General features: G+C 39.0%; 2 protein-coding genes, 1 long non-coding RNA gene and 1 other non-coding gene across 5 annotated transcripts in view; 2 read left to right on the top strand and 2 right to left on the bottom strand.

The window, feature by feature from the left end:
• Window positions 1–437: 437 nt before the first annotated feature.
• maip1 (matrix AAA peptidase interacting protein 1) lies at window positions 438–5009 on the top strand. 2 transcript variants are annotated; one of them, XM_089001908.1, is made up of 5 exons: window positions 438–763; window positions 1027–1098; window positions 1962–2088; window positions 2166–2322; window positions 3646–5009. In XM_089001908.1, the coding sequence occupies exons 1-5, from the start codon at window positions 443–445 to the stop codon at window positions 3722–3724; spliced, it is 756 nt and encodes a 251-aa protein (XP_088858034.1). In that variant the 5' UTR covers window positions 438–442; the 3' UTR covers window positions 3725–5009. The 2 variants fall into 2 exon arrangements, with proteins under 2 accessions (XP_088858034.1, XP_088858035.1); XM_089001909.1 differs by lacking the exon at window positions 1027–1098.
• A 566-nt stretch (window positions 5010–5575) lies between these two features.
• LOC148894462 (uncharacterized) lies at window positions 5576–12720 on the top strand. Its single transcript, XR_016115690.1, has 5 exons — window positions 5576–5766; window positions 6228–6332; window positions 6413–6590; window positions 10280–10463; window positions 11912–12720. It is a non-coding gene; the product is annotated as an uncharacterized LOC148894462 (long non-coding RNA).
• The window catches only part of glsb (glutaminase b), a 39067-nt gene continuing 32419 nt past the window's right edge, over window positions 6105–12752 (bottom strand). The window contains exons 15-18 of the mRNA XM_089001897.1: window positions 11938–11999; window positions 10366–10442; window positions 6464–6527; window positions 6105–6346 (exon numbers count right to left, since the gene is read on the bottom strand). Coding sequence (XP_088858023.1) covers window positions 6199–6346; window positions 6464–6527; window positions 10366–10442; window positions 11938–11999 — 351 coding nt within the window. The 3' untranslated portion in view covers window positions 6105–6198. The remainder of the gene's footprint in view (window positions 6347–6463; window positions 6528–10365; window positions 10443–11937; window positions 12000–12752) is intronic.
• Window positions 8805–8876, bottom strand: trnaa-ugc (transfer RNA alanine (anticodon UGC)). Its single transcript has one exon. It is a non-coding gene; the product is annotated as a tRNA-Ala (tRNA).

Genomic DNA, 12752 nt, shown 5'->3' with positions numbered 1-12752 from the left:
GTAACATTCATAATCTTCCGCCAGCAACAACATCTCGTGTAAAAACCGGTCTCAGGGTTAACCCTCCCCCCCAAAAAAAATATTCAAGAGCATTTTCATCAATTCAATTTATTAAAGTAAGTAGTCTTTTCAGTGTGTTTAGCCAAAATGAAGCCAAACATTAAAAACAAACGAGCAGATTATACAAGAATAGGAACAGGAAATACGCCATGTTTCACGTGTGAAGGGAAGCAATGAAGGGAAGGGAAGCAACGAAAAAAAATACTATCATTGTTTTCAATCCACACCTAAAATGTGTTTATGTAATCTGAAATAATCAAATCGATTTTGAATTTGTATGTTTTAGAAAAATGTATGTGATTATTAAGCGATAAAACCTAAATCGTAGTTAAACAACAACCGGGTGATCCAAATTGACGGACCGGAAGTCCATCGAAACAAGATGGCGCTCTTCATAGTAAGAAATGGTTACAAGTTGTCGTCGTTACGCGGCATAGGTCGCTTTACAACCCACGAAAGCGTCCACCGAAATCAATATATAAAATCCCAATTATGTGTCCACTCCCCCTACCGGATCAAAGAATCGGTGGTGCTTCGTGCCTACAGCTCCGACAGCCGTGAACCAAAATCTCATCAAAAGGTGGTGGTCGTCGGTATCCCGAACCCGTTTATTTGGCTTCGGACGCGGGTCTACTACTTTCTCATCAGATCCTATTTTGATTCTGAGTTCAACATAGAGGAATTTACGGAAGGGGCTAAACAGGTTTGTCAGAACTTAAATGCACCGAGTGTACCATAACGTTTCTCCGATTGCACCATTCGTCAACAAAGCCTTCTATTTGATTGCATTGGATTTGACCAAGTTGTTTGACGTCCATGATGCTGCTATAATGTGTCACCGGTGAGCCGAAAAGTTGATGTATTCAGTCATCCAGCGGTTGCCACAATCATATTTCATCCACGTGACCATTGTTTACAAGTAATATGAAGAGGTCTGATAGTTTTGCTGTCTGTTGTTGTCAACAGGCTTTCTGCCATGTTTCCAAGCTGCTCTCCCAATGTCAGTTTTCTGCACTGGAGGGCCTGGTGGCCAATGATGTAAGACTCAACTGATATTCAACATACGCTTAAAGGACAGCCGACACAATTTTTTTGTTTCCGAACTGACATCAGAAAAACGTTTTATAGCATCTAAAATACCCAAAACACGTAGGCGGATATTTTTAGTCTAATGCAAAACACCAATAAAACTGACTAAAAAAAAGTGTCCCAAAACTACTTCAAAATCACCTCAGAAATGGCGAGTTTCAGAAGGTCGTCATGCCTTGCTCTAGAATGAAAACAATGGCTTCAGATTCAGAGAAGATGCTTTCTTGTTACTCATCCAGTTATGAAGATGATTGAAATAGTTATGAAGAGGAAAGCATAAATGTTTGCAATCGATTAAAGAAGTCCTTCCGTCTCATTGTGAGGCATCTGGACTCAAATGTAGCTCCCAGAAAATGCACAAGATGGCGCACAAGCTCTGTTGGAAATGGGCTGATTTGTCTGCTGGGAATTTGTGTCAACTAGTATCAAATTGTAGTCTTTGTGCAACACACAATGATTCATCATCGCGTTATTTGTGTTTTCCTTCTAATTTCACCATGAACACGGATTAACACGATGTTTTCGGACCAAGCAAAGTACCCAAAATGCATTGTGTCGCTTTCTCGGTCAGGAGCGTTCCTGACGTGACGTCACGTCAGGAATCGTCACCAACTCGAAAACAAGACTTCCTGAATATTCAGCGCGAGTTTGAAAACATAAAATATAGCTATATGCGGTGGAATCTTTGAAAAATACGCTCAGTAGAAGTCATTTGAAGTGATTTTACAAATTATGCACACAAATTGTCCATAAAGGCGTCAGTTGTCCTTTAAAAGGTGGTCTCTTTTTTTTTTTATTCCTTTTTGGCTCAGTTAATCGGAAAGCTGGAGGAAAAGTGCAGCCTTCTACCACTGACCCACAAGACGGCCCTCTCCGCCCAGCCCGACGAGCTAATGTACACCACGCCGGGTGACGTGGGCATCTACTACGATGACAAAGGTCAATTAACAATTCAAAGCGATCATTCCCGTATTGAAATGAGATGACAGTTTGTCGGTTGCCATGTCATCCACCAGGGCGAAGGTTTGTGAGTATTTTGATGCGCTTCTGGTACCTGACGAGCACGCGTCTGCCCGATGACGACGAATCCCTGGAGGGAACTCGTATGTTCCAGATGGCCATCGGGGGAGACGGAGAGGCGGAGAGCAAGAGGCTACTTACCGCTAACTATGAGTGAGTGCTAACAACAGTCTTGATCATGTGATCACACCCACCCGCGCTAGTTTAAAATCCACAGTGATACCTTGGCTTGCGAACTTAATTGGTTCCCAGACAGAGTGTGTAAGGTTGAAAAGTGTGTATCCCAAAACTTAATTTCCCATTGCAAACCATTAAAATGTGAATAATCCGTTCCCATAAAACATAATTTTCGACTTTATAATTTTCTAAGTCTTAAAACTACACAAAATATACCTTATTTTATATATAATAAATGTGATATGGTATTATAATTAATGAAATAATCTGTACTGTATAATAACATCGTTTTATTTACCTTTGTGATGGTCGTTGATGGCTTGATGGAATGGAGTGGCCGGTTTCATCACCATTAACGTAACCTTTCACCATCTTGAGGAATGATCCCTTGTAGGTGCTTTCTGTGTGATAATTTTATCTAGTTCCTCATCAATTGAGTTCTGTTTAGCTGGGTCGATAGCTTTTTGCATCAAGTGTACAAATGGCTTGTGCGGGTTATTTGTGGAGCCTGATTGATGGGAATTTTAACCTTGCAGTCTACACTCTGCTTTTGAAATATCAAAGTTGAAATGAGTCCAAATGTCACTGTTTTCTATCCATTTTGTCACTCTCTGTCGTCTGCCTGTCTCATTAATGTTTAAACCCCCCTCACTGCTGCGTTCTTGACCAATCACGTGGCTTTAACCGACGACTGGGGGCGGGGAATAGAGGACCATAACAAGCTGCCTGCCATTTTTCTGTTAGGAGAACGGGTTCGTTCACGAACGACGTGTGTATCCCGAAAAATAGTTTGTATGCCAAGGCAAAATGTTCATAAATTTAACGTTCGTAAACCGAAAAGTTCGTAAGCCAAGGGCTTCGTAAACGGAGTTATCACTGTATATTGAGAGACTATATCCCACCTTTATTGTTTATAGACTGTATTTTTACTCCTCCCAAACACTTTAATCACATTACACATATCTATTTGCTATCTAGCTGGCTGGCTATCTAGCTAGCTATTAGCTATCTATTTGCTAGCTGGCTGGCTATCTATCTAGCTAGCTATTAGCTATCTATTAGCTAGCTAGCTGGCTGGCTAGCTATCTTTTGGCTATCTGGTTGCTGTCTAGCTGGTTAGCTGGCTATCTATTGGCTATCTATTCACTGACTAGCTAGCTGGCTGGCTGTCTATTGGCTATCTAATAACTAGGTGGCTAGTTAGTCAAAGTCAAAGTGCTTGTTAATGATTTGCCTGAAATTGTAGTGTTCACTGTTCGACTCCTAACTTTTTTTTGCCACTTTTTGCATCTCTTACAGATTTCAGAGGGAGTTTACCAAAGGTGCAGCGCCGGACTGGACCATTACACGGATAGAGCACTCCAAGCTTTTAGATTGAGGCATAATGCAAGAAAGACAAGCCTGCGTGAACATTAAAAAAAAAAACAACTGAACTTGAATGAATCCGCAACATGCTGGTGCGGACCGTCTGCAGCGTTTCGGGACCCGACTGAAGGTTGGTCTACAAGTATGAAGATCTGTGTATGTCGTTTCCACTTCCATGCATAAAATGAATCTTTTAATTTAGTTGGGCTTGACGCGTGGGTGATGGGTCAACAAGAGTTTTCAAGGACAACCGACACCTACAATGATTTCACCACATATAGCTATATTTTACGTTTTAAGACTTGTGCTGAATATTCAGGAAGTCTTCTTTTCGAGTTGATGACGATGCCTGAAGTGACGTCACTGAAGGAACGCCCCTGAAGGAGAAAGAGAGACACAATGCATTTAGGGTACTTTTTTTCATCTGAAAATACCGTGTTGATCGCAAAATTAGAAGGAACACTACATAACGCCATGGTGAATCATTGTGTTTCGCACCCAATTGCGGTACCACGCATAAAGAACGTGTAAGTTTACACAAATTCCCAGCAGACAAATCAACCCATTTCCAATCGAGCTTGTGCGCCATCTTGTGCATTTTCTTGGCGCTACATTGGAGTCCAGACGGCTCGAATTGATACGGAAGGACTTTTTTAATAGATTGCAAACATTTATGATTTCCTCTTCAGAACTATTTGAATCATATTCATAACTGGATGAGTAACAAGAAAACATCTTCTCCGAAACTGAACACTGAAGCCATTGTTTTGATTCTGGAGCAAGGCAGTGTGTGACCAATAGTGATGTCACGAACAAGGGGGCGGGACTTTCTGAATCTGCCCAGTTCTAAGCTCATTTTGTGGCAGTTTTGGGACACTTTAAGTCATGTTTATTGGTGTTTTGCATTTGACTAAAAATATCAGCCTGTGCGTTTTGGGTATTTTAGATGCTATAAAACGTTTTTCTAATATCAGTAAGGAAACAGAAAAAGTGCCGGTTATCCTTTAAGTGATTTTGGTATTTTGAACTGTAAAGCTTTTTTAGTGAGCATGTAATTCATGGGATCCAAACTTGGTACGGACTAATTATATCAAATCACTTGACTGGATCACTCAGCCGAAACTGAGTGTAAAAATAGTAACTCAACTTGCTCATTTTGTCTTTGCTATTGGTGAAAAGTAACAGATGAGAATGAATATTGAAAAATGTAGAATGTTAAAAGGCAGGTGGATTCCTTTTTGTTCTGTTTCCCAGTTAGATGAGTGTGTGTATATTACAGGCTCTAACTTTGTACTGTGTGAAGGCTGGCGTTTTTTATGAAGTTCATTTCACTGTTTACGGACCGGTGTGCCACATGCAAAATGGCGGACGCATTTACGTATCTTGCAAAAGCCAACGGGAGTGCTTTTCCGCCACGGTTTCGACACCGGCGGCGGTTTAGTTTTTTTTATGTACACATTTTATAAATATCTCACATTACTGAAACCGATTTTAATCTACATACACATTTATAAATAGCTCACATTTCGCGTTTTTTTAAACATTAACTGTCAAACACTGATTCTTCATCGGTCGAAAAAAAAAATCAGCAACAGCGCCACCAATAGCACCGAAGGCCTGCCCTCCAAACGTCGTTTCCAAATACAGTACGGTACTGTATTGTAAAATAACTCAATTATACACGATTGAGTATGTCTAAACGTGTTTTTTTTGCATGGTTGCTGATAAAAGTATATCTAAACAACGGCAAAATGTCACTCTGTGTAAATACGAGCGGCTTTCTGAGTGCAAAACGAAAAGACTTCCTGGATCTGAAGTGCTGGTGTTGAATGACACCGACGAGAGAACACAAAAAGGTAAATGACGGGCGCATAAATCTTTATCTTTACAAAAAAACTTTATTTATTAACAAGACGCTGCATTTTTTTTGTGTTCAGAATGAGCCAGTGGGAGAAAATCCAGCAACTGGAGATGAAACTTCTGGAGCAGGTGGATTATTTGTATGATGACAATTTTCCAAAATGGACGTCAGGCAAGGTTTGGCCAAATGGATTGGTTAGTCAGACAACGTTCTATCATTCTCCCTTATATTCTGTTTTTTAATAATATTTCTCAAGCAATATCTCATTTTCCAATCCAGATGTAAAACCCTGTTGATGAAAATCTCCTATTGTCGATTTTCCTAATTTTGTCGCATTGTTTCAATTGGGGCACAACCGCTGTTCGTTCGGCCATGATTGTATTTTGTATAACACAGGTGTCAAAGTCAAAGCCCGGGGGCCAAATCTGGCACTCCACATCATTTTTTTGGCCCGTGAAAGCAAATCAAGCATGTCAAGGGCCACGATGCTTGCTAAAGTCCCAACCAATATATGAAATTGTCCAATACAAACCACAATAAAAGTCATTTATTCACAAGAAAATACAGACAGAGACATTTCCACTGAGATCATTGGCGATGACAAACGTAGCGAAGTGCTGGCGCTTCTACAGCAAACTGTCCAAACTTTTCTCAGCACTCACGTCGTCACTTGATGCATCGGCCACCCTCTTCTTGTCGGCGTGCGGCTGCAAGACGGCCACCACGTCGTGATGGCCGAAGTGGACGGCCTCGTCCATCGGTGTGTTCCCCCACCTGCGCAATTGAAGGTCAGATTTTGGTGGAAAAAGTTGGGGAATTTGGAATTGATCTTCCTCTTAGGGTATTTGGACAGAGGGTGTGTGGATTTTTTGTGGACACCTGGACACCCACCTGTCTCTGGGGACCGGGTTGACTTTGCAAGCGTCCAGCAGGAAACGCACCACCTCTGTGTGACCTGCAAGCACAAGTTGATCGACCAACGTTGGCCACGCTCTTTCTTTGGCTTGCTGTTGGACTGGTGAGCATGCTCGATCGGGTTTGTGTCTTGTTTGTCTTTTTTTCCTGCTTAAAACGCATTACCACACATGGTCTTTTTTGTGTGCTAAAAACACCTTACTATACTAGATTGTTTTTTGTTTTTTTTTTCGGTTAAAAATGCCTTACTATACTACGTCGTTTTTCTTCAGCTAAAAACGCCTTACTCTATACATGGTCGTTTTTTTTCGTGTCAAAAACTCCTTACTACACATGGTCGATTTTTTTTCGGGCTAAAAACACCTTACTTTACATCAGGGGTGTCAAAGTCATTTTTTGCCGCGGGCCACATTGTAGTTATGATTTCCTCTCGAGGGCCGTTATGAGTTTGGGGAACCCATTAAAATGTTTAAATCCCTTCAAATATTACATATAGAGCACACAGCAAATTAATGAATAACTCGTTTTCAAATCTGAAGTCAAGAATAATGACTTTTATTGTGGTTGACATCCAAAAATATGAAATTTTGGCTCAGATTTTAGCAATCATCATGGAATTTAACAAGTTTGATTTGCTTTCGCAGGCCGAAAAAAATGATGTGGTGGGCCGGATTTGGCCCGCGGGCCTTGACTTTGACACCTGTGCTTTACATGGTCATTTTTTTCAGCTAATAAAGCCTTACTATGCATGGTGGTTTTTTCGACTAAAAACGCCTTACTATAAACATGGTAATTTTTTTCAGCTAATAATGCCTTCCTATACGTCTGTGTTAGCTCTCAGTCGTACAGGAGTGGTCCATCGATGAAAAGGTTTCTTCAGCCGTCATCTGTACTTCTTTGCCTTACTATGCATGGTCGTTTTTTTCGCCTAAAAAACACCTTACTATACATTGTCTTTTTTGCAGGTCAAAAACGCCTTATTATACATGGTCGTTTTTTTCGGCTCAAAATGCCTTAATATCCATAGTGTTTTTTTTTTGCCTAAAAACGGCTTACTATACATGCTCTTTTTTGTGGGCTAAAAATGCCTTACTATACATGGTCTTTTTTTTCAGGTCAAAAACACCTTATTATACATGGTCGTTTTTTTCGGCTCAAAATGCCTTAATATCCATAGTGTTTTTTTTTTTTTTTTTTTTTTTTTTGCCTAAAAACGGCTTACTATACATGGTTGTTTTTTTCGGCTAAAAATGCCTTACTTTACATGGTCTTTTTTTTCAGGTCAAAACGCCTTATTATACATGGTCTTTTTTTTCAGGTCAAAAACGCCTTATTATAAATTAAATGTATTATTATTATTATTATTATACATGGTCGTTTTTTTCGGCTCAAAATGCTTTTAGGTCAAAAACGCCTTACTATACATGGTCGTTTTTTCTCAGCAAAAACGCCTGACTATATGGCGGGTATTTTTTGGGGTCAAAAATGCCTTAGTATATATACACATGGTCGTTTTTTTCGGCTAAAAGCGCCTTCCGCCTTACGCCACGGTGGTTTTTTTCGCCGTAAAAAAAGCCTGACTATACATATTATTTTTTTCACCTGAAAACACCTTACTATACATAGTATTTTTTTTGGCTAAAAATGCCCAACTATACATTGTGGTTTTTTTCAGGCTAAAACACCTTACTATACATGGTGTGATTTTTTTCAGGTCAAAAACGCCTTACTTTTCATGGTCGTTTTTTTCGGGCTAAAAACACCTTTTTATACATGATCATCTTTTTCAGCTAAAAATGCCTTACTATACCTGGTTGTTTTTTTTTCCGCGTAAAAACGCCTTACTATACATGGTGGGTTTTTTTCGGGCTAAAAACACATTTTTATACATGGTTGTTTTTTTTGCTAAAAATGCCATACTATAACATGGTCGTTTTTTCCCGGCTAAAAATGCCATGGTGTTTTTTTTAGCCTAAAAATGCCTTACTATATACATGGTTGTTGTTTTTTGGCTAAAAATGCCTTATTATACATGTTTGTTTTTTTCAGTCAAAAACATCGTTTTTTTTCGTAAAAAATCAAAATTGCTAAGGGGAGATGCTGGAGATTGAAACCAGAATATGATACATGCAAAGCAGGCTACTACTGAGCTACATTCCCATTTAATGGGGTAAAGCAGCTCCTATAGATGGTAGTTTTTTTCAGGAAAAAAAAAACGCTTACTATATGTGGTGGGTTTTTTTTCGGCTAAAAACGCATTACTATACATGGTTATTTTTTTTGTTTTTTTTCCATAAAAAAAATCAAGCAATCTAAGTGGAGATGCTGGGGATTGAACCCAGGACATCATACATGCAAAGCACGCACTCTACCACTGAGCTACATCCCCATTAAAATTGCTGAAAAATGCCGTACTAGACATGTTAGTTTTTTTCGGGCTAAAAACACCTTACCATATATACATGGTCGTTTTTTTCACCTAAAAACGCCTTACTATACATGGTTGTTTTTTTTCCAGGCCAAAAACACTTTACTTTCCATGGTCATTTTTTCAGCTAAAAACGCCTTACTATACATGGTTGTTTTTTTCGCCTAAAACGCCTTACTATATCTATACATGGTCGTTTTTTTTCACGTCAAAAACGCCTTAATATACATGGTCCTTTTTTTACGGCTAAAAATGCCTTACTATTATACATGGTCGGTTTTTTTCAGGTTAAAAACGCCTTACTTATACATGGTCGTTTTTTTCGGCTAAAAATGCCTTACTATACATGGTCGTTTTTTTCAACTAAAAATGGCTTACTATACATGGTCCTTTTTTTACGGCTAAAAATGCCTTACTATACATGGTCAGTTTTTTTCAGGTTAAAAACGCCTTACTATATACATGGTCGTTTTTTACGGCTAAAAACGCCTTACTATACATGGTCATTTTTTTCGGCTAAAAACGGCTTACTAAACATGGTCTTTTTTTACGGTTAAACACGCCTTACTATACATGGTCGTTTTTTTCAACTAAAAATGCCTTACTATACATTGTCCTTTTTTTACGGTTAAAAACGGCTTACTACACATGGTCTTTTTTTACGGTTAAAAACGCCTTACTATACATGGTTGTTTTTTTACAGTGAAAAACGCCTTACTATACATGGTAGTTTTTTACGGTTAAAAACACCTTACTATACATGGTCTTTTTTATGGTTAAAAACCTCTTACTATACATGGTCGTTTTTTACGGCTAAAAACGCCTTCCTATACATCGTCATTTTTTTCAGGCTAAAAACGCCTTATACATGGTCGTTTTTTTACAGCTAAAAATGCCTTACTATACATGGTCGTTTTTTTACGGCTAAAAACGGCTTACTACACATGGTCTTTTTTTACGGTTAAAAACGCCTTACTATACATGGTCTTTTTTACGGTTAAAAACGCCTTACTATACATGGTCTTTTTTTACGGTTAAAAACGCCTTACTGTATACATGGTCATTTTTTGGGCTAAAAATGCCTTAATATACATAGTCGTTTTTTTTTCGCCTAAAAACCCCTTACTATACATGGTCGTTTTTTTTGGCTAAAAACACCTACTATACATGTTCATTTTTTTCAGCTCAAAATGCCTTACTAGATATGCACGTTTTTTTTCGGGCTAAAAACACCTTATTATACATGGTTGTTTTTTTCACCTAGACACCCCCTCCTATACATGGTGGGTTTTTTTTTTCATGTCAAAAACGCCTTACTAAAAATGGTCATTCCTTTTTATGCTAAATGCCTGTTTTTTTTCCAGCTCAAAAACACCTTTCTCGTGTGTTCGTGAGGCTTTGAGTGACGGATGTCAAGCGAATGCTGTCATGTTGCGTTTGTGTCCGCTACCCTCAGCCGCAGCCACGTGAAGAGCCGTTCTGGAGTCGTAGTCCCTCTGCTCCATGTCCATGGACGACAAGGCAAACCTGCACGCAGACACGTTGCAGGTTTGCTTTCAGTTTTGTATATTTTACGTTTTTGGCCAAAACAGATTTTCCCAGAATGTCATTTTTATTTAATAATTTTAAAAGATGGGTCGGTTGAAGCCAAAGTGTAGAGGTATAAAAAGCTGTCAGCAGATTTGTGTGAAAAAAAATCAATTGAATGCATCCAGCAGGTTTTTGATCGTCACCAGAAGATATTTTCCATGATTCATTTTTTTTATCTTTGTTTATTTTTCTTCAGATTTTAATATTTAAAAAAATATCAGTCAATTTGACCTTGACTGTTTATTCTTCCCTCTCTTAAAATAAATAAAATTAAAAAAAGTCCTGGGGAGATTTCGCATCTCAATTTTCCAACCTTACAACACGGGTCAGTTTGACCCAAATACAGTGATAACTCGGTTTACGAACCCCTTGGCTTCCGAACTTTTCGCCTTATGAACTTTTCGGTTTACGAACGTTAAATTTATGAAAACTTTACCTTGGCATACAAACTTTTTTCGTACATGGAGCTGCCTCAATGACTGATGTGTCTTTCGCGAATTAGCCCGTTCTTCTAACAACAAATTAGCAGCCGACTGTTTTTGTCCTCTATTCCCCGCCCCCGGTCTTCGGTTAAAGCCACGTGATTGGTCAAGAAGGCAGCAGTGAGAGGAGGTGGTTTAAACATTAAAGAGACAGGTAGACGACGAGAATTTCAGTTCAAAGGCAAAGTGTAGACTGCAAGGTTAAAATATCCCATCAATCAGGCTCCACAAACAACCCGCACAAGCCATCTGTGCACTTGATGCAAAAAGCTATCAACCCAGCTAAACAGAACACAATCGATGAGGAACTCGATAAAATTATCACAGAGAAAGCACCTACAATTCCTCAAGATGGTGAAAGGTTACGTTCCTCATCAAGTGTTTAATACTGATGAAACCAGTCACTCCATTCCATCAAGCCATCAACAACCATCACGATGGTAACTAAAATGACTTTATTATACAATACAGTTTATTTCTTTAATTATAATACCGTAGCACATTACTTATACGTAAAATAAGGTATATTTTGTGTAGTTTTAAGGCTTAGGAAAATAGAAAATTATGTTTTATGGGAACGGATTATTCTCATTTTAATGGTTTCCGATGGGAAATTAATTTTTGGGATACACACTTTTCGCCTTACACACTGTCTGGGAACCAATTAAGTTCGTAAGCCAAGGTATCACTGTAGTTAAATTGTTGCTAATCAGGTCAATTTGACCAGAAAGGATTTACCATTTCCACTTTAAAACACACAGGTCCATTAGGCATGTAGGTTTTAAAATTTGAAATGACACGGGTCAATCTGACCTGAGTGTTTTTACCATTTAAAAATTAAAAAAAAAAACAATGTCAATTTGGTACCCAATATTTTTCATATTTTTTTAACGTAAAAATATTATTGGCCATTTTTTTTCAAAGGAGCGACTGCGTTTGTGGTTCTTCACCTCCTGAGTGCGGAGACGTCTCCTGTGTAGGCGGCAAACAGCAAGTTAATGACAGACTTGACCTGAAGACACAAACCACAGTCACAATTGTTCATTTTGGACTTCTTTCTTCACACGGCGCCAAGCCCGCGCCAACCCAAAAGCGGCGACCTTTGACCTTCCCTTGGACAACCTGTAAAGCTCTTGAAAAACCACAAATTCTATTGAAGCATTCTGCCTGTCGGCTTGCCATGTCAATTTGCATTGGGTCATTCATTGTTATGCCCTCCTTGGCCATTGGGGGGCAGCATAACACAAACATACAGCAGTTTGGATGAGGCAATACAAAACGGAGTCCCATTTTCAGATGGGATGTTAATGTTCATTTAAATTAGGATATTATGTCAACATCTAGCCGATTTGAAACTTTAAATTGTATCAAGTGTAGCCAAATCAAGCAACTGCACATTGGTTATTTTATAGTTTCATCTTTAAAATTTGGTCCCCACGATTCAAATGCCTCACACACACCATATCAAGTCCCCACCATGCAGCAAAATTGTGTATAAGTGCGCATGCGTGTGTGCCTCAGCAGGCGTGGGTATGTGTTTTGTTTGAAATTTGGTCCCCACAGGCCAAAGCCCTCAGTAAATTAGTCCCCACCATGCATCAAAATTGTGTATGCGCAAGTGCGGGTGTTTGTGTGTGTGTTTTATTTTTGAAATTTGGTCCCTACAAGGGCAAAGGCCTCACACACAAAGTCCCCACCATGCAGCAAAATTATGTATGCGTGTGTCTGGTCTGTGCCAGTGGGTATATATACCCATATATATACC

The sequence above is a fragment of the Hippocampus bargibanti genome, linkage group LG08 (genome assembly GCF_051943395.1).
Source record: "Hippocampus bargibanti isolate YZ-2025 linkage group LG08, ASM5194339v1, whole genome shotgun sequence".
Taxonomy (NCBI): Eukaryota; Metazoa; Chordata; class Actinopteri; order Syngnathiformes; family Syngnathidae; genus Hippocampus; species Hippocampus bargibanti.
Note: the sequence above shows the minus strand (reverse complement) of the source record. Positions and strands in the feature narration are given on the sequence as shown.

Bases quoted from the DNA above. Each gene is read 5' to 3' on its own strand.
- maip1 (XM_089001908.1), top strand. From the start codon at position 443: ATGGCGCTCTTCATAGTAAGAAATGGTTACAAGTTGTCGTCGTTACGC. The intron at 2,089-2,165 runs GTCAATTAACAA...GTCATCCACCAG, and splicing joins CATCTACTACGATGACAAAG to GGCGAAGGTTTGTGAGTATT. The intron at 2,323-3,645 runs GTGAGTGCTAAC...CATCTCTTACAG, and splicing joins CTACTTACCGCTAACTATGA to ATTTCAGAGGGAGTTTACCA.